The sequence below is a fragment of the Ananas comosus genome, linkage group 15 (genome assembly GCF_001540865.1).
Source record: "Ananas comosus cultivar F153 linkage group 15, ASM154086v1, whole genome shotgun sequence".
Classification (NCBI taxonomy): domain Eukaryota; kingdom Viridiplantae; phylum Streptophyta; class Magnoliopsida; order Poales; family Bromeliaceae; genus Ananas; species Ananas comosus.
Window position 1 is genome coordinate 6,240,676 of NC_033635.1, and position 19,850 is coordinate 6,260,525.

Below are 19,850 nucleotides of genomic sequence, written 5' to 3' on the forward strand. Positions count from 1 at the left end.
TTTACATATCATGCTCATCATGCATTCTACACTAAGTCATTAACATGCATTATTTTAGCATTTACTACATGTATCATCTAGCATTTATATGCATCAACATGAATTCACACTTCTCTTAGACATAACGGTGACCTAGTCGCTTCGGTGAGCACAACCCACCTTAATTTGCTCTCCGATTGCTTGTCGACATTTGCAATCGGCCTCCCGCGGCACTCGACACCCGGTTTGGCCCGATCTTGTAGTTGCACACCAACCGTGCGTCGCTTCGCAATTCCGGGAATTATAGGTCTTCAATTAGTTGCCACAATGCCCAGAATTCGTTTTCACGATTTATGGACGTCGCCTCGGCCCTACAGGCGGAAACGAAGCTAAATCTTCCGTTTCTTCAATATCCTTGCGTAGGCTCGACGAATCGCCGAACCGACTTCGACAACGTGTTCGTACACCTAGCAATTAGGTTTACAGAGGGTCAATTGAGATCAAACCCAACTATTTACAAAAACCCTCTTTTTGAATGCCCTAGATGCTACTAACGCCAAATCCGCCAAATCCACCAAATCCTTTCATGAATTAGGTATCAATCATCTAGATAGTATGCTAGGGTTCCAAAGAATCCATTTCTAGAGCATATAAACCTCATTCTAGAGATCTACCATGAGAGGGCTTAGAAGCTTACCTCTCCAAGATGCTCCAAGCACAAGGAAGAAGAAGAGGGTGATGATGATCCCCTTCTTGATCTTCTTCTCCTTCCTTTTCCTCTCATCCTTGCTCCCCTTTTGATAAAAGAGAGAGAGAGAGCTATTCTAGAGAGAGAGAGAGAGAGTGTGTGTTAGGTTGGGTTGAGGGAGAAATGAGAGAGAGAGAGAGGCAACCCTCTCTTAACCCCCTTATATGTCCAAATTGCATAAAACTCCCTCTACTTCTCACCTCTTGCATAGCCCACTCTGGGCAGATTCGGGCTACGGGGACCGGTCTCCCCAGCCAGGGACCGGTCCCCGAGAGTAATGCTCCACAGGCAGCAGGCTGTTGCTGCCTCCACATGCACACGGGGACCGGTCTCTCCCAAAGGGACCGGTCCTCGAGAGCAAATCTCTCGTAGGACACTCCAGACCCCAAATCCTACGCTCACGGGAACCGGTCCTTGCCTGAGAGACCGGATCCCTGAGGACCGGTCCTTGCCTGAGAGACTGGTCCCCGAGAGCACAAAAGCTGCAGTCTTTGCAGAATTGCCCCAGTTTGCTCTCGAAGACCCTTCGCAATGCCCTTTATGCATTTTTGACGCCTTCGGCCTTTCCGTAGGGCACCCAATCGACATTTGGTCGATTCTAATCGAAGTTCAACTCTCGTATTTCGTGAATTCACTTCCTTACACTCATGCCCTAGTCGTGCCCCACAAAATCAAATGCACAAACAGTGCATTAATCAGCAGATTTCAGCCATGGAAAGTCTCGATATCACACTTTTTCGGTGTCGGGACATCTACGCGAGTCACGATCAGCCTAGAAGGTTACAATCAGATGGCTGCAAGCTCTCGACCACTTAGCTCAACCACAAGGGCTCGGTTTGGTTTTCCAAGCATCGTTTTGGTGTCGGACCCCACTGACAAGTTTCGTCCAGCGCTTGGTCAGTGAAAGGACTGCTGAATCACCACAAAGATTATCGATTCGTCAACTCTCCTCGGTTCAGCTCCTAAGAAATTCCGAAGCACATTTGTGTGTCAAAACAAGCCACAGAGTGTGCTCAGCCACCAACGAACTCAGATACACGGCATGACCCAAAGGAAAAGGCCACACAGGTTACAACCACCATGGTCGGCCACCATCATGGCTCGCCACCAAGGCTGGCCACAACAGAGTTGGGCCAACCAACCGCGGCCACCATGGGCTTTCGCCGCCATGTCCTGGGCCGCGAAGGTCGTCTTGGCCACCAAGGCTGCATGGAGCTTGACCACGGCTGGCCGAATCTGACCAGGATCATCAGCCAAACTCAGAGCTTTGATGATCAACTCGACAATTACTATCCCAAAATGAAGACTCACATCGAAACAAAAACGGTATGTTTAGATCGTTTACTGCAAGGCCTTGACCGGAAGCTGATTTGACAATGTGGAGACGACGTAGGCGAGACTCCGTCTCACCACTTCGGAAGTCCTGTCGATGGTCGTCTGCTATGAGGAAGGAGATGGCGTAGCTGGAGAAAAATGAAGGTGGAGCTTGGCCTTGGGTTGCCCTACTACACCGCCAAGGAAAGAAAGCAGCCAACAGGGGAGGGAATCATCCACTGGGAAGTAGCTGTTGTGGCTTTAGTGGAGCTGGCTGGCTGGAAGGAGGGGGCTCGGCTTGGATAGACATCAAGAGGGGGAGGCGAGAGAGAACAGGCTGGAACTGGCTGGCTGGAAAGAGGCTGAGGAAGGGGCTCGGCCTAGAGAGACCTCAAGAGAGAGAAGCAGAGTATGATCGAGGATTGGGAGCCAATAACTTTGTGTGAGAAACAAATAAAATCATCGTTGATGACCTATTTGACATATTTAGAACTGTCAGCTAGAGACCAATTCTTGGGTTGAATTTGAAGGGCTATTGTTTACTTTGAGATTAGAACCCAGGGAACTCTTATACATAACCAATTGTTGTATGGAGTTTGATTATGGAAACTTTTCTATGGTGGAGATTGGGTTGCAATTTAATGCACAAAAAATAAGACAATGAGTATTTGTAGTTTAGTTGAGGGCATTTGTAGGAGAATTTTGAGGATGGAATTCTTTTTATGGGGGGAGAGATGTAATATTGGACCCATTCATTTTATAATTGTTTAATTATCGTTCTGCTCTTCTTTGAGTTTAATTTGATTATGCACTTTAGGATTTGGACGACATTTTATTTGATTCCATTTACTATATAAATCCATCAGATAATTATATGCAATGAGAATATTTTTGTTCTTTCCATATCTGTTATGACATGTAATAATCATCCACGAATCCATTTAGTTTTGTAGAATCTGTTGTCGTGCTGTATAGTTTTGCCACCCTTAACTTTGGATATCTTCTATTAAATTTTGATTCTACTCATCTTGAAAATCAACCAGGTGGTTGGTCTCTTTATGTTACCTTGGTTGGGAATCCAGCACTGTTAAAGTAGCACAGATATTAAGCTATTCCTCGTGACGGACTTATTGCTTGTGGTTGCAGGAGGATGCTGCTGATGAGATTTCTCAAAATATAGTCGACTTTGTAAACTCGTTACCAAGATCCATCAAGAAGGTAAAAGACGAACCTCTGCCAGAGCATATCCAGAAAATGTTGGAGGAAGCAAACAGAGGGCATTATGATCACCACGACCCTGGCCACCACCATCACCACGATGGTCGTCATCATCACGGTCATGGTCACGGTCATGGACATGAGCATGCTGCGGGCTATATGGGCATGTATGGCCTTGGTCAGGGATGGGGTAGATGATTTGAAGTTGAAGGATTTCTCCTCTCAATTGATGGATATCGGCTTTGCTGCAGTGTATAGTCTTGCTGGTTCTATATGAAACAGTCGGATGAGCATGAGTGAGAAAGGTGTTTGTATCGAGCTCTTCAACTTTGTCTAATGAAGATATGCTCGGTCTGTTTTTATCCTCTGGTTATAATACTTTTGTTGTGCCGCATTACATTACTGTTTCAACCAGTGGAGCAATCAAGAGTGAGATTCTTAGCAGATTTATTTAAGTGTTGCATTGTTTGAAATGTAATCAACATTAGTTAACCAATGTAGCGACTAAAGCTCATGTGTTGTCCGACCCTGATGCATCTGTAGTACATGATTCGAAATGGTTTTGACCAAGTTAAGCGTCGCATTTGGAATCTGAAAGTAAAGTTCAACTATTCTTATAGTATAGCAGCATTGTTGTGTGAGCAGTTTGTGTTACCTGAATGACAAGCAAGGTAGGTGGTAGGTGCCAAGGGCTGTTAGTCAGAATTGATATAATTCATTTTGTTATTTTTCCACTAGCCTCCTAGACCCTGTTAGGTTTTTTTTTTTTTTTTTTTTCTCGGTATAGTTTGGTTTGGTTAGGAGCATAAATAAAAAGCAAACTGAACTTTTTTTGGGTTTTGGTTTTCTAAAGTGGACAAAACTGAACCACTTGAAAACCGCACCAATCCAAACCGAAGTTGATTCGGTTTGGTTAGGTTCGTCCAATCTCAGAACGTTGGTTACTTTCCTACCTTTTCCTTTGCGTAATAGATAGTATCAAATTAGTAATCTATTATTTTACTTACTGAAGCTAAAACTCAGACCATTAAATAGCGATGCAATGGGTTTTTGGTTTTTTATTGCAAGTTCTATACCTTTCTCTCTAAGAAGTCGGAGGCTGAATCACTCTTTTTATGATGCCCTAACTTTTCAAAAGGTCATCCATTCTAGGACTATTCCTATTCTAACAAACTTAACTTGTTTAACTTCTTAGATCTAGTCACTGCCCAAAATGTTTAAGCCGGATTAAAAGTATTTGAGCTCCCACATTTTTTATATAGGTGCTTGCGAGTAATCAAATCTCCAATCTCTTAATTACTTGACAACCAAAATACCATCCAACTGCGCTATCCAGTGGTGGTGAATAAATCAAATACTTTATGAAGACTCATATACCCTCTTATTGAAATGTGCATGCATATAAAAATTTATATATGTAATAGTTTTAGGCAATTCGGTTTTTGGTTTGGTTGGTTGAACAATTTTGAAAAACTGAATCCTAACTAAAAATCACCCTTACTTAAATTCCCAGTGAGGAAATGGATCTTCTGAACTCTTAAGATGAAAATTTGGGTGACAATCACAAGCAGATAAAATTTTCAAAAACTGAACCTGAATCAAAAATCGTCCTTTAGTTAAATTAAAAAGCCAAATCAAACTTAAAGTTGTTGAACCAAACTGAAACGTGTAATTTGGATTGATTGTCGTTTGGTTTTCTGTTTGCATCCAAACTTAAACACACCTTGACTTTATAAACTACTTTAAACTAAATAACAATCCTTTTTTACAGTCAGGAAAAGCCACTGATACTCCATTTTTGAAATACCCATCTGGGACATGGAACTTCTGATATCTTAAAAATGACAATTCAGATAACAATCACCAAAATTGTTTTTTTAGTTAATTTAAAACGTGAACCAAACTTGAAGTTGTTGAACCAAACCGGAACTTATAATTTGGATGGTTCTAGTTTGGTTTTCATGTAGCAACCAAACTATAAACACGCCTTCACTCTATATAACCTTCCCTAAACTAATTCTATTTTATAACAAGGAAAGCCACTGGCACGAGCTTCCAAATTTTAAGATGACACTACAGCAACAATCACATTGCTGAGATGATGGATTCTTACTTCTGTATAGGCATATACTCTAGGCCACTAAATTTTATTAGCTGAATTTGAAAATTTCTATCGCACCGTATGCTTTAATTTTTATAGAACTAGGGTTGTTTTCCTAGGTAAATATTTTGCAACTCTTGTAAAATAATAAGTTGAAAGTTTTGTTTGGTAGATATGGATTGCTTTTAAGTGTCAAACTTACGAAGCGATTTTCTTCTATACTGTTTCTCTCCGCAACAGATAGGAGCATTTCTAGCCGTTGACCTATCGAGGCCAAAATTACGGTTTAAATTCTTAGTTGATTAGGAAGTTGTAGGCTCTGAAATATAGAGAAAAATGTTACCTGTAAACCCTACAAATAGATGTAAATCTTACAACTTCTATCAAAGGGCTCACAAAATATTTTTTAAGTTTTGAGTATTAAAAATTAATAATATGACTAGTAGAAAAATAATAGCTCTGGAATAAGTGGGCCATAAATGTTACATATAGACTAAAGGTGTGTGCGTAGATAGCATTGCTCAATAATAAATAGAAGCCAGGTTTGCTGTGCTATTGTTTAGGACAGTGATATGGTGGGCTTCTTTGCCCTAAAGTTGGTTTTTTGCTTTGCATGCATTAGGTGCACCCAAAACTACACTATCTCTTAAAGTTTTTTCCCCAAAAAAAGGGTAATTAATTAGATTCATGTAGCGAATCAGATAACAAATCGGAGATGTTCTTCTGCAGATAACCGGACTCCCAAAAAATGTAAAAAACCCTAGTTCTATCAAACTTTACGAGCCCATCTGTAGCACGATTAGCTTTGTACAAAATATGGCTAATACATAAGTTTGTGAAACTATCTCTAAAATTGCTAAGTTCAATTTATTGGATATATTTTATGACATTTAAAATATCTATATTTTAAAACTATTAATTTTGAAAATATATTTATTATGAATAAAAATAATGTCACTACAACAAAAACGATCTATAGCGACACTTTTAAATGTAGGTACATGTCAAAAAAGTGCTGCTAGCTAAAATTACCGACACTTTTAAAAAGTGTTGCTATATGTGGGGTCGCTAGGTATATAGTGACAGTTAAAGAGTGTCGCTATAACCTAAAAGAGTGCTGCTAATTTACCAACACTTATTTAAGTATTTAGCAACCGCCGAAAGTCTATCTCTTTGGCTGCGCTGGCGGAGGAGAACGACAGGAAAGGCTCTTCGTCTAGAATTTCAGTGGATTGAGTGAAAAGAGAAAAAAAGATGGTAATTGATTTTTCTTTTTTTTTCTTTTCTGTTTGTAATCGGGCCAAATGGACTGGATGTGGTGGATTGAGTAGAGTAATCTTTTATTTTTGGTTGGATTGAGTTTTTTATTTAGGCATTAGTAGATGTTTTTTTTAAGTTTTAGCATAAATGGGACACTTACTCAAAAGTGTCCCAAACATGTGTCCCTATAACCTAATTCTGTTGTAGTGTGTCTTTTTTGATATCTATTATGATTTCTAGACTATTTGACAACTAGATGTAAAAAAAGCTACAGATTTTCAAACTATAGAATTTTTAGGGATTAATTAAAAGCAATGAGTTTTCTTAATGATTTAAAAATTATATTTATCACATTACATTTTAATATCAAGATACTTCTCATAAAATATAGTGATTTACAAGGTGCTGAGATCACTTGGAGATATTAACTTCTAGTGCAACAAAGTGTGATACCTAAGGAAACCTTACCTGAATTTGGTTCTAGTCGTGCATTACCTCTTTTTCGGTTCTATCTCAACTTTTTTCTTTTTTTAAGTTTTTAGCATCTTTACTTTCAATTCAAATTAACCACAGTCCACATAAGATATTTTAGCCCTCTAATTAACGAAAATGCTATCTATATAACTATATATAGTGTAAATCTTACAACCATTCTACTCTAGAGTTCACAACAAGGGCTTTTATTGAAAAAAAAGGAAAAAAAGAAAAATTGATAAGGCAAGTAAAGAATATGTGCCTACAAATAAGTGAGGTGTAATTAAGATACTTAGTCTAGGAGTGTCCAGGTGGCATGTCTATCTAATTAATTATTTTTTCTTAATATTTAGGATAAACTTCAATTTGCCCTCCATTAGGTTTAGAGCATTCTCACTTCTGCTACATCCTGGACCTCTTACAATGTTACATCTTGGACCTCTTATAAAATTTCAACCTAGTTTGGACTCAAATTCTGAATTATATGAGGCTCATGTATTTGTAATATTGTGATTTTGTCATTACAAGCGATGACCACAAAAAATAGGAACCTACATGTCTGGCAAGTCATCTACCCATGAATAGTAACAATATCCAAGATAAAAACTCAAATGTTGCAAGGTATGAAAAGAGATTAGGAAAGTGGAAACAAATATAACACAAATTACAAGAATCTCAACATCCCTTGGTCATCATAATACAGCTGATCTCCAAAATGCAACAAAAGATTCTGAAAAGAGCTACAACTAATAAGCTTCTAGAAGTGGTGGGTTTGGTCTCATATGTCGCTGCTGGTAGCACTCTCAAAAGCTAGCGGGTCAAAGGTGAGATCTATAGTGGGAGTCTCGTGCTCCTCAGTAGGCAAGGGATCCAGACATAAAACCTAGGTGATTATATATAAGATTAGTGAATTTTATATATAAATGATATATATACTAATCTGGCAGTAAGCTACAAGATTTATGCATGTAGTAAGATATTAACACACTGAATACTCAAACTTCAACTATCCACCTCTCATCTCCCTAAGGATGTAAAACCGGTTGGGCGGCCCTCCCACGTCCCTAGGGATGTAAAATAGGGGTTGCCTAGCCCGGCACGACTACGGGTCAGGCCTAGGCACGACAATACTATAGAATCCAAGTCGACCCGGCACTGCTCGGCCGGACAACTTAGATTGTGCTACGCCAACCCAAAGGAGCCTGTTGGCCCGGCACGGTACAACCAGCATGGGCGGTGCCTGCCAGCCAGAATGGCTTGGGCCCTAGGCCCGGCCCTAGGGGCCTTTTGGGAAGGTAGGGAGTTGTCTCTAACTCCCAAGGCCTAACCTTCGAAGTTGGAGACTCCTGGTTGGACCTTCGGAGTTCACCTTAGGAAGTTGGGGAGCCAACTTGTAATACCCGTATCTAATTAATTTAAATTAATTTAAATTAAAATTTAAATATGCGGGCGTGATTGTAGTTTTGTGCTAAACCCGTTATTATAACTTTTGATTTATTTGTACCGTCGAATTAAGTGCACTTGGTTGGATTTGATTTTCGGATTAATTATACTCTAATACTAGTTAGAGTAGGATTGAGATTTAACCCTAATTAATCACCTATGATAGGTGATTTAGGGAGAGTGTATGGCCAAAATAATAATAATAATAAAATAGTATGGGTGGATTCTTTGTGCAAGTGTGGCCGCCGAGGGGTGCAAGATCCGACGATAGTGGGGGAAAAGAGTGAGAGCGAGGTGAGTCTCCAATATTTAGCTATCTCATTTTTTTTTTCTCCCTTTTCTATCTTCTTCGACCTCCCCATCTTATCCTTCCTCCTCATTATACCACCGTTGCTGTCACCGGAGTGGTCGCCGGCCACCGATGGTCGGGTCGGGGTGAATCCCGTATGGGGTGACCATGGTTGGCCATGAGAGGGGTTTGGGAGAGATTCTTTGATTGGCTTGGGAAGAAGAAGGTAGATGGAATTATTTTTGGTCTGGCTAGACCTAGTTCACGGTGAATCGCATTAATTTTTACATGGTTTATTTTACGTTTGGGTTTCAATATATCGTAGTGATATTAGACGTAATTAAGTTGTTAATTAGAGTGTTTTGCCTCTGTCGAATGAACTATAGTTAACTGAAAAAAACTTCTGGTGCACGCTGCTCGTGTTGGATTGGGTGCAGCAAAATTTGGATGCTTATAGTGGCTTAAAAGATCAGCCAGGAACCAATCTATAAATAGCAGTTTTGGTTGTTAGGACTAATTCGTAAAAGATGAGAATTTTGTGATTCAAGTGCCGTTGGACTTGTCTTGGAAATACAGATGAGATCATTTGGTCTAATTATCTAGATTTACTGTATAATGTTTGTAAAATTTTTAATAGTTAAAGGGTTTGGTTAAAAATATATTTTATTTAGGTCTTTTCGTCGTTCTAGGTGCTGGGACTACCGTAAAACCTCAATCTTAGATTGTAACGAATTTGTGAGCACTAATAGAGGCAAGTAAATAGCTACTTTTCTGCAAATAGTAGAAAATATGCAGATCCGAGTGGATCCCAGGCACGATTATTATCTATTTTGGGCGTGTTTGGTTTGAAGTCGGAGTCGGAATCGGAATCGGAATCAAGATAAGCTGGAATCGAAATCGGAATGACTCATTACCTAATTCTGTTTGGTTCATCACCTGAATCGGAATCGGAATAAATCATTCCCATTGTCGGTGTTTGGTTCAGGTGGATATAAAAAACGTAATCAAATTAATATACTAACATTATCTTTATAATATATTAATTTAAATTCAAATTAAATATTAAAATTCAAATTCAAATTTAATTTAAATTCAAATTCATAAGTTAGATTCAAAATACTTGATTAAATTTTAATTTTTAATTTAAGTTCAAATTAAAATTTAAAATTATATATTTAATTTTTAAATTTTAACTCATATTTTAATTAAAAAAGTTGAAAAAATAAATTTAATCTGAATAAATATCCATTCCATCTGGATTCAACTTCCAATCCGGCCTCCTAGGCCGGATTGGAAAAAGAGGTGATTGAGCTATTTCCATTCCACTCGGGAATCGGAATCGGAATGGGACTCCCGTGTACCAAACACCCACAAACGGATTCACCCATTCCGATTCTGATTCCATGGTGAAAAAGAAGCGAACCAAACATGCCCTTTGTTTACTAGTTGCTGGTACACCCGAGTGAATTTTATAGTTATATTGGCTGTTGTACTCATTTATTTCGCATATTATTATCATTATAATAATCTATTGTTGTTTATGACTGTTGCGGTAAGATACTGTAACGACCCGACCTCCAAGCAATAATAACTCGTTGGGTCCAAACCACCGGCCCAAAATGCTTAAGCCCAGTTATTATTATTAGCGTGTAGGCCTCATATATTCGAATTAGAATCAGTTTTCCATTCGATGTGTAATTATTAGGGTGTTACAAACTCCCCCTGTTTAGACCATGACATCCTCGTCGGGTCCAAACTAGATCATAGATGCAGACTAGAACTACCAGGCGATGTGAGATTCTAGAGGTGGCTCCTCGGGTTCAAGAGGTGGCTTCCACCAAATAGGTTGGTATAGCATTTTGCTCCGCATAGCACTTAGCTTTCACACTTCCGGCTAGTATTCGGCTTTGATACTAATTGCAATGACCTGACCTGCCAGCAATAATAACTCGTTGGCCCAAACCACTGGCCCAAAATGCTTAAGCCAAGTTATTATTACTAGCGTGTAGGCCTCATATATTTCAATCAGAATCAGTTTTCCACCAGATGTGGGACTATTAGGGTGTTACAGATACCTCGGAGAAGAGGCATTTATTCTGTATGCGGTTCCCGAGGAGGAACGACGTGTAATTATAACTCTTGTGGTTAGAGCGACGGAGTGGAGATACTCCAAATTATGACCGCTGTGATTTCAAATTTAAAATTATCATTATCCTTTAAAGTAGATTTCTTGTTAAGCATTGGACTTACTTTTGTTGTCTACCGTTTCAACTATTGAGAGTCGGGGCGTGTGAGATAATTGGCCGGTGAAGATTCGTAAGATTTGGGATTGATTCTATCTTTTGGATATATAGTTTGTTTTGATTTGGGATTGATTAATTAGACATCTAGTAATTATTGCTCAGTTTTGTTTTAATTAATAAATTATTTTATTTAGTCTTTAACCGAGAGCATGGCTTTGGATCTATTTAAGGCCTTCCATTTTTGGAGGTTCTTCCTTCAGATGTGTGACCGATTGTTGCGGTTTGGATCCGAGCAGTCCGATCCGGGGCGTCACACAGCTGGCTCTTAGAAGAGCCGTTGGCCGTTCTCCAAAGGGTTTGCCATAACAGAGTCTTTGAATATGAGTGTTTTGATTTAGTTTTTAGACCAAAATACTTTGCCCAACAGTCTGTTAAGGAGGGTATTTTGGTCAAATAATTTTTTAAATTTAAAATTTATAAAATATTTTATAAACTCATTACTTTATAAATATTTTTTTAATAAATTAGTTGAAAGAAAAATATTTTAATTTTTAAAATAATTTTATACATTTTTTAAAAAATAAAAAAAGAAAGGCAGGTCCGAATTCTGACCTAGCTTGGCATAGCCTGTGCTATTTGGGTACGAGGGCTGTGCTAGGCCAAGGGTGCAAAAAAATCTAGTGTAGCCCGGTATGGTTTGATTTTGTGGCCGGGCGGCCTAGGTCTATTTCAACTAGGAAAATGAGGATTGTGTCGGCCTTGCTTGACCCATATTATATGTGACACACTGGACCTTTGCAAATTGCGAGGTTCGAGTGTTTGATCCGTGTGACGAGCCATCTCAGACTTTCTGAAGGGTCGTAGACAGTGTTCCGACCCATGGTTCGAGTCCCGAGAAGTGAGGTTTAAAGCCGAGCACGAAAACCCGAAAAATCGGATTTTTGGTTAGCTCTCGGGTTGCCTTCAGAGGGCTGTGTANTTGATTTCTTTACCTTGGTATAGATGATAGAACTTTACTCGCTCTGATATCATTAGTTGCTAGTTATTTTACTTCTTTATTTGTTCTATCTCTTACTTTACTTCCGCTTTTATTGTAGACGCCTTATATGTGTAGACATATGGCGGGTCTGGGCACGCTACCGGGAGGGCCTCCGCCGGTCCCGGGGCGTGACATTATATCCCTACACCTTCCACCTTCAAACACCAAACATGGTACTCTAGACTAGCTAGTTATAATATAGTTGATGAGCCAGTTGTATGATACTATTCTTACTGATACTACATGAGAGACACCTTTCTAGACATAGGTGTATCCAATCATCTTGATGTACCCCAATGTTCCCAACTGATCTGGCATAGAGCATGGTCTAGCATAGTATCCCCACATGATGTATACTAGTCCATTAGCACTTTGTTCCTATCTTGGTACATGTGATCAGGCATGCAGACACTAGGATTTGAAAATAGGTAAATATTTTTTTAAAAAAAAATATTTTGAAGTTATATAAAATCATATATAAGACATTGACTCAAAACATATGTTCAATTAATAAATAGAGGGGCCAATTAAAATACTTAATAAAGTTTATAGATTTAATTGTCAAAAATAAAAGTTCAACAATTACATTAGGCCCTCAATTCAAAAGGAATTGCAGTTCCCTCAGCCTGAAACAAGTTTCGGGCACCGGACCAACTTTTATGCATCTGAAACCTCATTGATGAGTCAGCTACTCCCATTTCCAGATCTTTCAACATTGGCCTTACTATTTTTAAGCATCCACAGTAGATTTCGAACACCTTAGACATTGCATGAATAGTGACTTCAGCTCTGGGGTTGAGCGTCAAAATCACTTCTGGGCATCCAAAATGTGTTAGCGTCAAAATCACTTCTGGGCATCCAAAATGTGTTCGAAACCTGTTAGCCGTCCATAGGGTAATTTGTCCATCCGAAACACTGAAACCCCTTAGCATAACATTTCTAGGCACCCGCATTAATCCTCCAGGCGTTCAAAAGTACACAAAGACTCTAGTTTCTACAGAAAATATTTTCGGACTTTGTTTTCCCACTTTTTCACACCTAAACTGGTCCAACTCAATAAATTAACCTCTAGAACTCTTTAAGGAGTACCAGTAACTATTCCATACTTAGATTTTGCCAATTTGTGAAGGTTTAATATATTATAAAGTATCTATAAACCTATATTAATCCTTGTAATTTTAAGTCCATATGGCAACTTTTGCTTAATTGGGGGCATGTGGGACCTACCTATCAGCTGTGGCATGTTTGGCTTAATTTGGTGCATGTGGGACCTACATGTCAGTTTTTCAATTCCTCTTTAAATATTACAGCATGTGGAACCTACCTGTTGTTTTAGGGTTTAGAGAAAAGATCTTATTCTGAACCGGATCCTTATCTTCAAGCATGTGGGACCTGCCTATCATTTTTTCGATTCTCTTTAAATATTATGGCATGTGGGACCCACCTATTGGTTTTAGGGTTTAGAGAGAAAATACTTTTCTGAACCAGATCCTTATCTTGAAAAAATCGGTGCTCTTCTGAACCGGTTCACCTATTCGTTTTTTCCTTTGTTGTCGCTTCGGAAGCCATCGTTTTTCTTCTATAAGCGAAAAATAGGGCCAAGTGCGACATCGATTCTGCTTCCCTCCCCACCGTTTCCATTGGCGCAATCTTCATTCCCGTCGAATGATCCGCCTCTCGACTCTAAAATGGTCTCGATTCATTATCGTTACATCTTCCAAAGCCACATCGAATTGGTTCGTCAGTTCTTCCTTTCTTTATCGTCGCTTCGAAAACCGTCGTTCCTCTTCTATGGACGAAAAATTGGGCCACATATGACATCGATCCTGTTTCCCTTCGCGCCGTTTCCATTAGCGCTGAAGGGTTGTTCGGCTTCTTCCATACCTCTCACTCCCTATATAATAGTCATTCGCTATCTTTTGCTCTGCATCCTACGACATCTTCACTTCTAAGAAGAACTTCCACATCCTCTTCTCAGAGCCAAGAGATTAAGGAAGGTCGCAGTGTTGTGTACTTCTGTCGATTGGTTATTATTTTTTTTTTAAGAAAACTTCAAAACCTCCCTGTGGTTTCGCACTTTCTCACTTTAGTACCCTGTGGTTTAAAGTGTATCAATTTGATGCCCTGCGGTTTCATTTTTCTCTTTTTATTATCAATTTTTATTATTTTTTTTTCTTAAATCAGTGATAAAGTTAAAATTAAAGAGTACTAAAATGAATATTCGACAAACCTAGGTGGGTATCTGAAGTTTTTTGTATATAATTTAACGAAATATTAACGAAAAAGCTGCCGCAAAGATAAAATTGAAACCACAGGGCACCGAATTGATAGACTTTAAACCACAGGGTACTAAAGTGAGAAAGTGTGAAACCACAGGGGTTTTTTTTTGAAGTTTTTTCTTTTTTTTGTAATTTGAAATGCTTACTATTTAATTTAGAAGTTTTAAATACTGAGTATTTATTTTTTTGTTTCAGAAAGCTGACAACATTTAGTTGAAATTGTTTGGATCTGAATCTGTAAGTTTTTAGTTCATCAATTTTTTAGATATATATGCTTATTGTATGCATGTGTCTGGTATAAACGTAAAAACAAAAGAAATTAATCACTAGAAACTAATTGTGTGAGACAATATTATACATATTAACAAATAATATGACGATAAAGTTTACTTCTTCCGAAAATTTGCTCATCTAAAGAAAATAAATTTTGTCATTATAGTTTAATTCTTCAAATAGGAGTATTTAGAAACATATAGAATAATATATACCATATAATTTTAAATTAAAAATGGTAAGATAGAAAAAAGGTAAAACAATATTGTGAACATATATTTTTAAATATATTTTTTTTATTTAAGCAAAACATAACTTATTTAAATTGTGAAGTAAAAATATTGATGATAAATTTATGATTAAGTTTTATACTAAATTAACTTTAATTAAATTAAAAAGTTTAATTGGTCCAAAAAATTACATGCTAATTTAGATTTCAATTTTTAATAATGAAGGTTTATATAATAATTTAAATGAAGTTGGAATATAACCATCTAATTAACTAAGATAAGTTACTAAGTTAAAGTCTCTAATTAAATATATATTTCTAATGGGATGCGCTGTGCACCCGCATCCAAGTCGCATCGATAATAGGGGTGGAATTGGGCTGTGGTTGGGTCGGGTTATACTACGCCCAAGTCCGGACAAAGAGAAAAATATCAATGGTACAAAGTATGCATAATGTGTGAATGCTTCAGTAGATGCTACCAATCAAGTATTCTGTAGTATTAAAAATTAAGTTGACAGTGAATGTGCACATACACTGCATCCAGTGCAAATGGTAATATGATCAAAAAGCTATCAAGAAGGGACATTATTGCTCCTTTCCATGCCCTCCAACGTTGCATCTACTGTTGCAAAAAAAAAAAATCTATACTATTTTACGTCTATCAAGAACTGACCTTCAAAGTCTACGCCTTTCTCTACATACCGTTGTATAATCTATCTATTATTTGATGGTAGTCTAGACTGCTAGCAATTATAAAGAGGAAAGAAAGAAATAACCATTTTACTAACTATAAGTAGAAACTTTCACAAAAGTACATAAAGTTAAAAAAAATAAAAACTGATTGGTTACCAATAGATATAAAGAAAATTGCGTATGTAAATGACTATATTTCTACGTTATAGGGACTATGAGTTATGTATGTAGTATCACATTTAATTTTACCTTATCAAGTGCACAGTAATCTTAAAAGTAGCAGATAGCTTACTCATCAAAAAAGCTCTACAAAGGATTAAAATTTTTTTTTGTCAAACCATAATTTATTTAATATTATATACCAAAATGTGTGAACAACGCACACCTACATAACCATATTTAAAAAAAAAAAGAAAAATAAAAACTTAAGTACAAAAAGGTCTAACAAAAGAACAAAGACATAGATTAGAATTGTTGTTAATGTTGTAGATTTGACATTTCTGTAATGTTGCAGTTTTTGGTCTCAGCAGCTGATAAATCAATTATTTAGTGAATAAAAATTATTTTATATATTTTTCGCATTATATTTAAAATGGAAAAAGAATTGTTTATAACATATCTCCAAGATAGGAAAAAATCAAAGTTAGATATTGAATATTATCTATCCACCGTATCACGTGAGTCATTACACTAGTTTTTATTTACAATGCTACATATTGATTGTTTATATACATACTGCATTATTTTTGTAATATATTATAATATATTTTTCTATTCGTATATGATATACTATAATATTTGTAGTTTGTTTTAGGTGTATTAAATGTCAATGGCATTCTTTTTACAAAATTATATCCTATAATCCCCCCGTTTCACGTTAATTTTTTGTACAGTTCACCAGCCGTTATGATAGCTTTCGACTAGGCGCTTCGATCCCTGCCCGCCTTTCGATCACTCCTCATGTAACACACTGACCTTTTGCAAATTGCGACAGGTTCGAGTGATTGGTCGGGTGCTCTGGCTTTTCAGTTCCTGGCTAGGTCGTTGACTGTGTTCCGACCTTGGCGTGTCCCGTGGGAGTGTTGGTACGAAGCTTTCACAAAACCACAATTTTTGGTTGTTGGTCAGTCTTCGTTTGGCTGTCTGGGCGTTGTCCCGGTCGAAAGGTTGGGCCTGTCGGTTACAGGCGAGAACTCGCAAACCCGGGCCTCGGTTTGCATTTTCCACAAACCACCCACCACTTTGTCGTACAAGGATGGGGTACTTGTACGGTAAATGTTGATGGTTGTACGGTACAGCCATGGGGCGTCCGACAGTGCCGCAGGAGGCACCGAGCTGGTTTTGGACTTCGTAGTCTTTTACGGTCAGACTCCGTGTCCGGTACAAGGAGGCAGAATTTGCACAGTTCGAAACTGCAGGGTGTTTTTGCTTTGTGGGTCTTTAATCAAGCCAGGTCTAGGGCCTTCTTTGAGCTTCACTGCAGGGGAAAGGCTTAGGGACCCTCCCCACCCCCTTCATCTTTTGGGTTTTCCATTTTTAGCGTTGGGATTTTGATGGTTTTTTTTTTTTTTCCCTTCCTTGTTCTTGGGAGCCTTTAACATTTTCGAAGCTTTGGAGCTTGGGTTTGGGTTGATTGAGGGGAAGATACTTGAGTTTTGAAGTTTGGCTGGTTTTGAGGTTTTAGGGTAAGTTGGCATTATCTTCCTATGTTTTGGATTTTCAAGTTTTCTTGGGATAACCTAGTTTTGAGATTAGGGTTTCTTTGGGCTTTTTAAACCTAGGCTTTTTGGGCTTGAATTGGTTGGTTTGAACCTTCCTAGGGCTTGGATTGGAAGGGTTCTAGCTCTCTTTTGGAGCTTAGGGAGAGGATTCTACTCTTGAGGTGGTTTTGGCCTTTTGTTCTTGGTTTAAAGATCGAGCTTATTGGTCGTTCGATTGGATGACTTTTTTGATGTTCCTAGGGTGCTAGGAATAGTGGTGTACTCCTCGAAGCAGCGAAACGCTTGTTGTCGTCGGTGGTTTTGCTAGCTTTAATATGGAAATTCCTCATTAATTGGTGAAATGTTTCGTATACCTTTTATTCATTTGCATGTTCTGTAAACGCATTTATTATGATTTAGGTGCTTAAATGCCATGTATGTGTAATGAAACTTTGGACCTCTATGTGTAGCGGGTTTGGCTGAGGAGGAGTTGGTTGATTTAGCATTTATATGAGTTTTGGTTCATGTTCTATTAGAGTATATGGAGCTATGATCATGCTTTAAACATAGTTTAATTGAGCATGAAGATGAATTGATATGGGGTAGGCATCGAACTTGATATATGGTGAATTGGAGACGTAATGTCATAAGCGGATTGGTCAGACTTGTGTGACCTTAGTGGATAGGCCATTGAGGGATTTGGAAACCATGTTGATATATTGCTAAGTGTCATCAGGGGCACTAGGCGTAGCAAATGTTGAAAACTTTTTCACTCGTGTTAGATGATCTTCGGGGAACTGCTAGTTATGGATACCATGTTAGAAGACATGGAGGATTGATTTGAGATTTGGCCTTATTGCTTGCTTGCATTTGTGTCATTCGGCACATCTTGTGGAGGGTTCGCGTCCCTAAAGCGGCTCGGGAGTTGCCTACGCGACTACGTTCGGCTCGTGCGGTTTGAGAAGCTACGGGGGTGAGTGGGCAGAAATTCATGGTAGGGATTGTCGGGCTACACGGCAACTTAGCGGCACAGTGGATACCTTGGGTAGGTCCCTTAATTGGAAATGGAAATCGCAACGGGTGAGATGACGATCAACTAGATAGGACTTAGTAGTTGGGTTACATTTACAGCTTTGGCATGTGTGAGACATATGCTATCTTGGTTTGCCATGATAGAAATTCATTTAATCTGTATTGAAAAATGGTTAACAAATTACTGAGTGTGATTGGAATTATTGTTAATGATAGGATAAGATGCACATTTGGTTGACATTCATGCTTATTGAGCACAGTAGACTGATTTCATTATGCTCTTTCAGCAGTTTATGTATATGTCCTTATGCTTTTATATTATCGTTCCTTACCCTTGTTTTTGGGGCTAGTGGGCAAGCTAGAGGTCAGTAATTGCCACTGGGACACTATAACAATTATTGTTCTACGCCCCCTTCTTTCTCGATGTTTTTCGAGCCTTCCCGCAGGGAGAGGCAGGGGAATGCGAAAGGTTGCTCGGTGTGCTTCCGAGGGATCGTGATAGGTGGTTCTTCCTGTGTTTATGCTGGGAGGTTGAAGGTTTGAACCGTATATGTATGAGCCAACCATTTTTGTACTATGGCGATCTTGTATTACTTATTGATTTCTTTATTGTCTATCTCTATTCTCTTTCTTTGGTGTTAGATGTTAGACGTTTATTTGCTCTGATTCATTAGTTGGCTGGTTATTGTCCCTTCTTTGATTTGTTCTATTTTTGCTTTTTTCGCTTTTTTGTAGGCCTTTATGTGTAGAATATGGGGGGTTGGGCAGCTCGGGAGGTTCTCCGCCGGGTCCGGGGCGGTGACAGATTTTTCCCGGTATTCAGGAGATAGGGTTGGTCTTAGTGTGATAGAAACCTTGGCCGGTTTGACTAAGGAATAGGTGGCTGGAGGAGCGGCGATCTATTGATTTAGTGCGGACAGTATTATGGTTTGGGTTTATGAAACTCTAAAAAGTTAGAGTTTGGGATCGGAGTGTATGGCTTCTAACTCTGCAGAGGTTACGTTGGCGGCGACACGAACTCGGGGTTAGTAGTGAAGGAACTTCCTTACTTTCGCATGATTTGGGGTTTTATTTATTTGAGGCGGGGTGCGATAGCGTGGTTCTCTTGGTTTTATGCTTTTGTAGTGACGATGCGATTACGCTCCAGTCTGCGGGGCGGATGATGCGGGCAAACCGAGGGAGGTCGGACTCCGCTATTGGGATTAGTGAGGGTCCGTGACTTGGGGCCAGCTCGCGGTTTCTCGAGATCTGTGGCACAGCAGAACGGGCGGCGGCAGCGACAGCAGTGAGGTGGCTTCGCGGCATGGGAAAGGCGGGGATGAGGCTTGGAGACCTCCTACTTGCGCGGGGCTTCGACGGAGACCCAGGTCCATCACGCAGCGTGTGTGGAGTGCGCAACAGATGGGGCAGTTTCCCCCCGCGCCCAGTTCTTCCGTGCGGCAACGCGACACACTCGGGGGAGGTGGGCTGCGGTACCAGTGCAGACCGGTGACGGGGCAGTTTCCCGTGACTGGCGAGGAGCGGTGATCGGCTTTG

General features: G+C 39.0%; 1 protein-coding gene across 1 annotated transcript in view; it reads left to right on the forward strand.

Moving 5' to 3' along the window:
• LOC109721578 (protein AUXIN RESPONSE 4) overlaps positions 1 to 3,856 on the forward strand; it is a 36,864-nt gene extending 33,008 nt beyond the window's left edge. Inside the window, exon 2 of the mRNA XM_020249259.1 lies at positions 3,188 to 3,856. Within this exon, the coding sequence (XP_020104848.1) occupies positions 3,188 to 3,457 (270 nt within the window). The 3' untranslated portion in view covers positions 3,458 to 3,856. The remainder of the gene's footprint in view (positions 1 to 3,187) is intronic.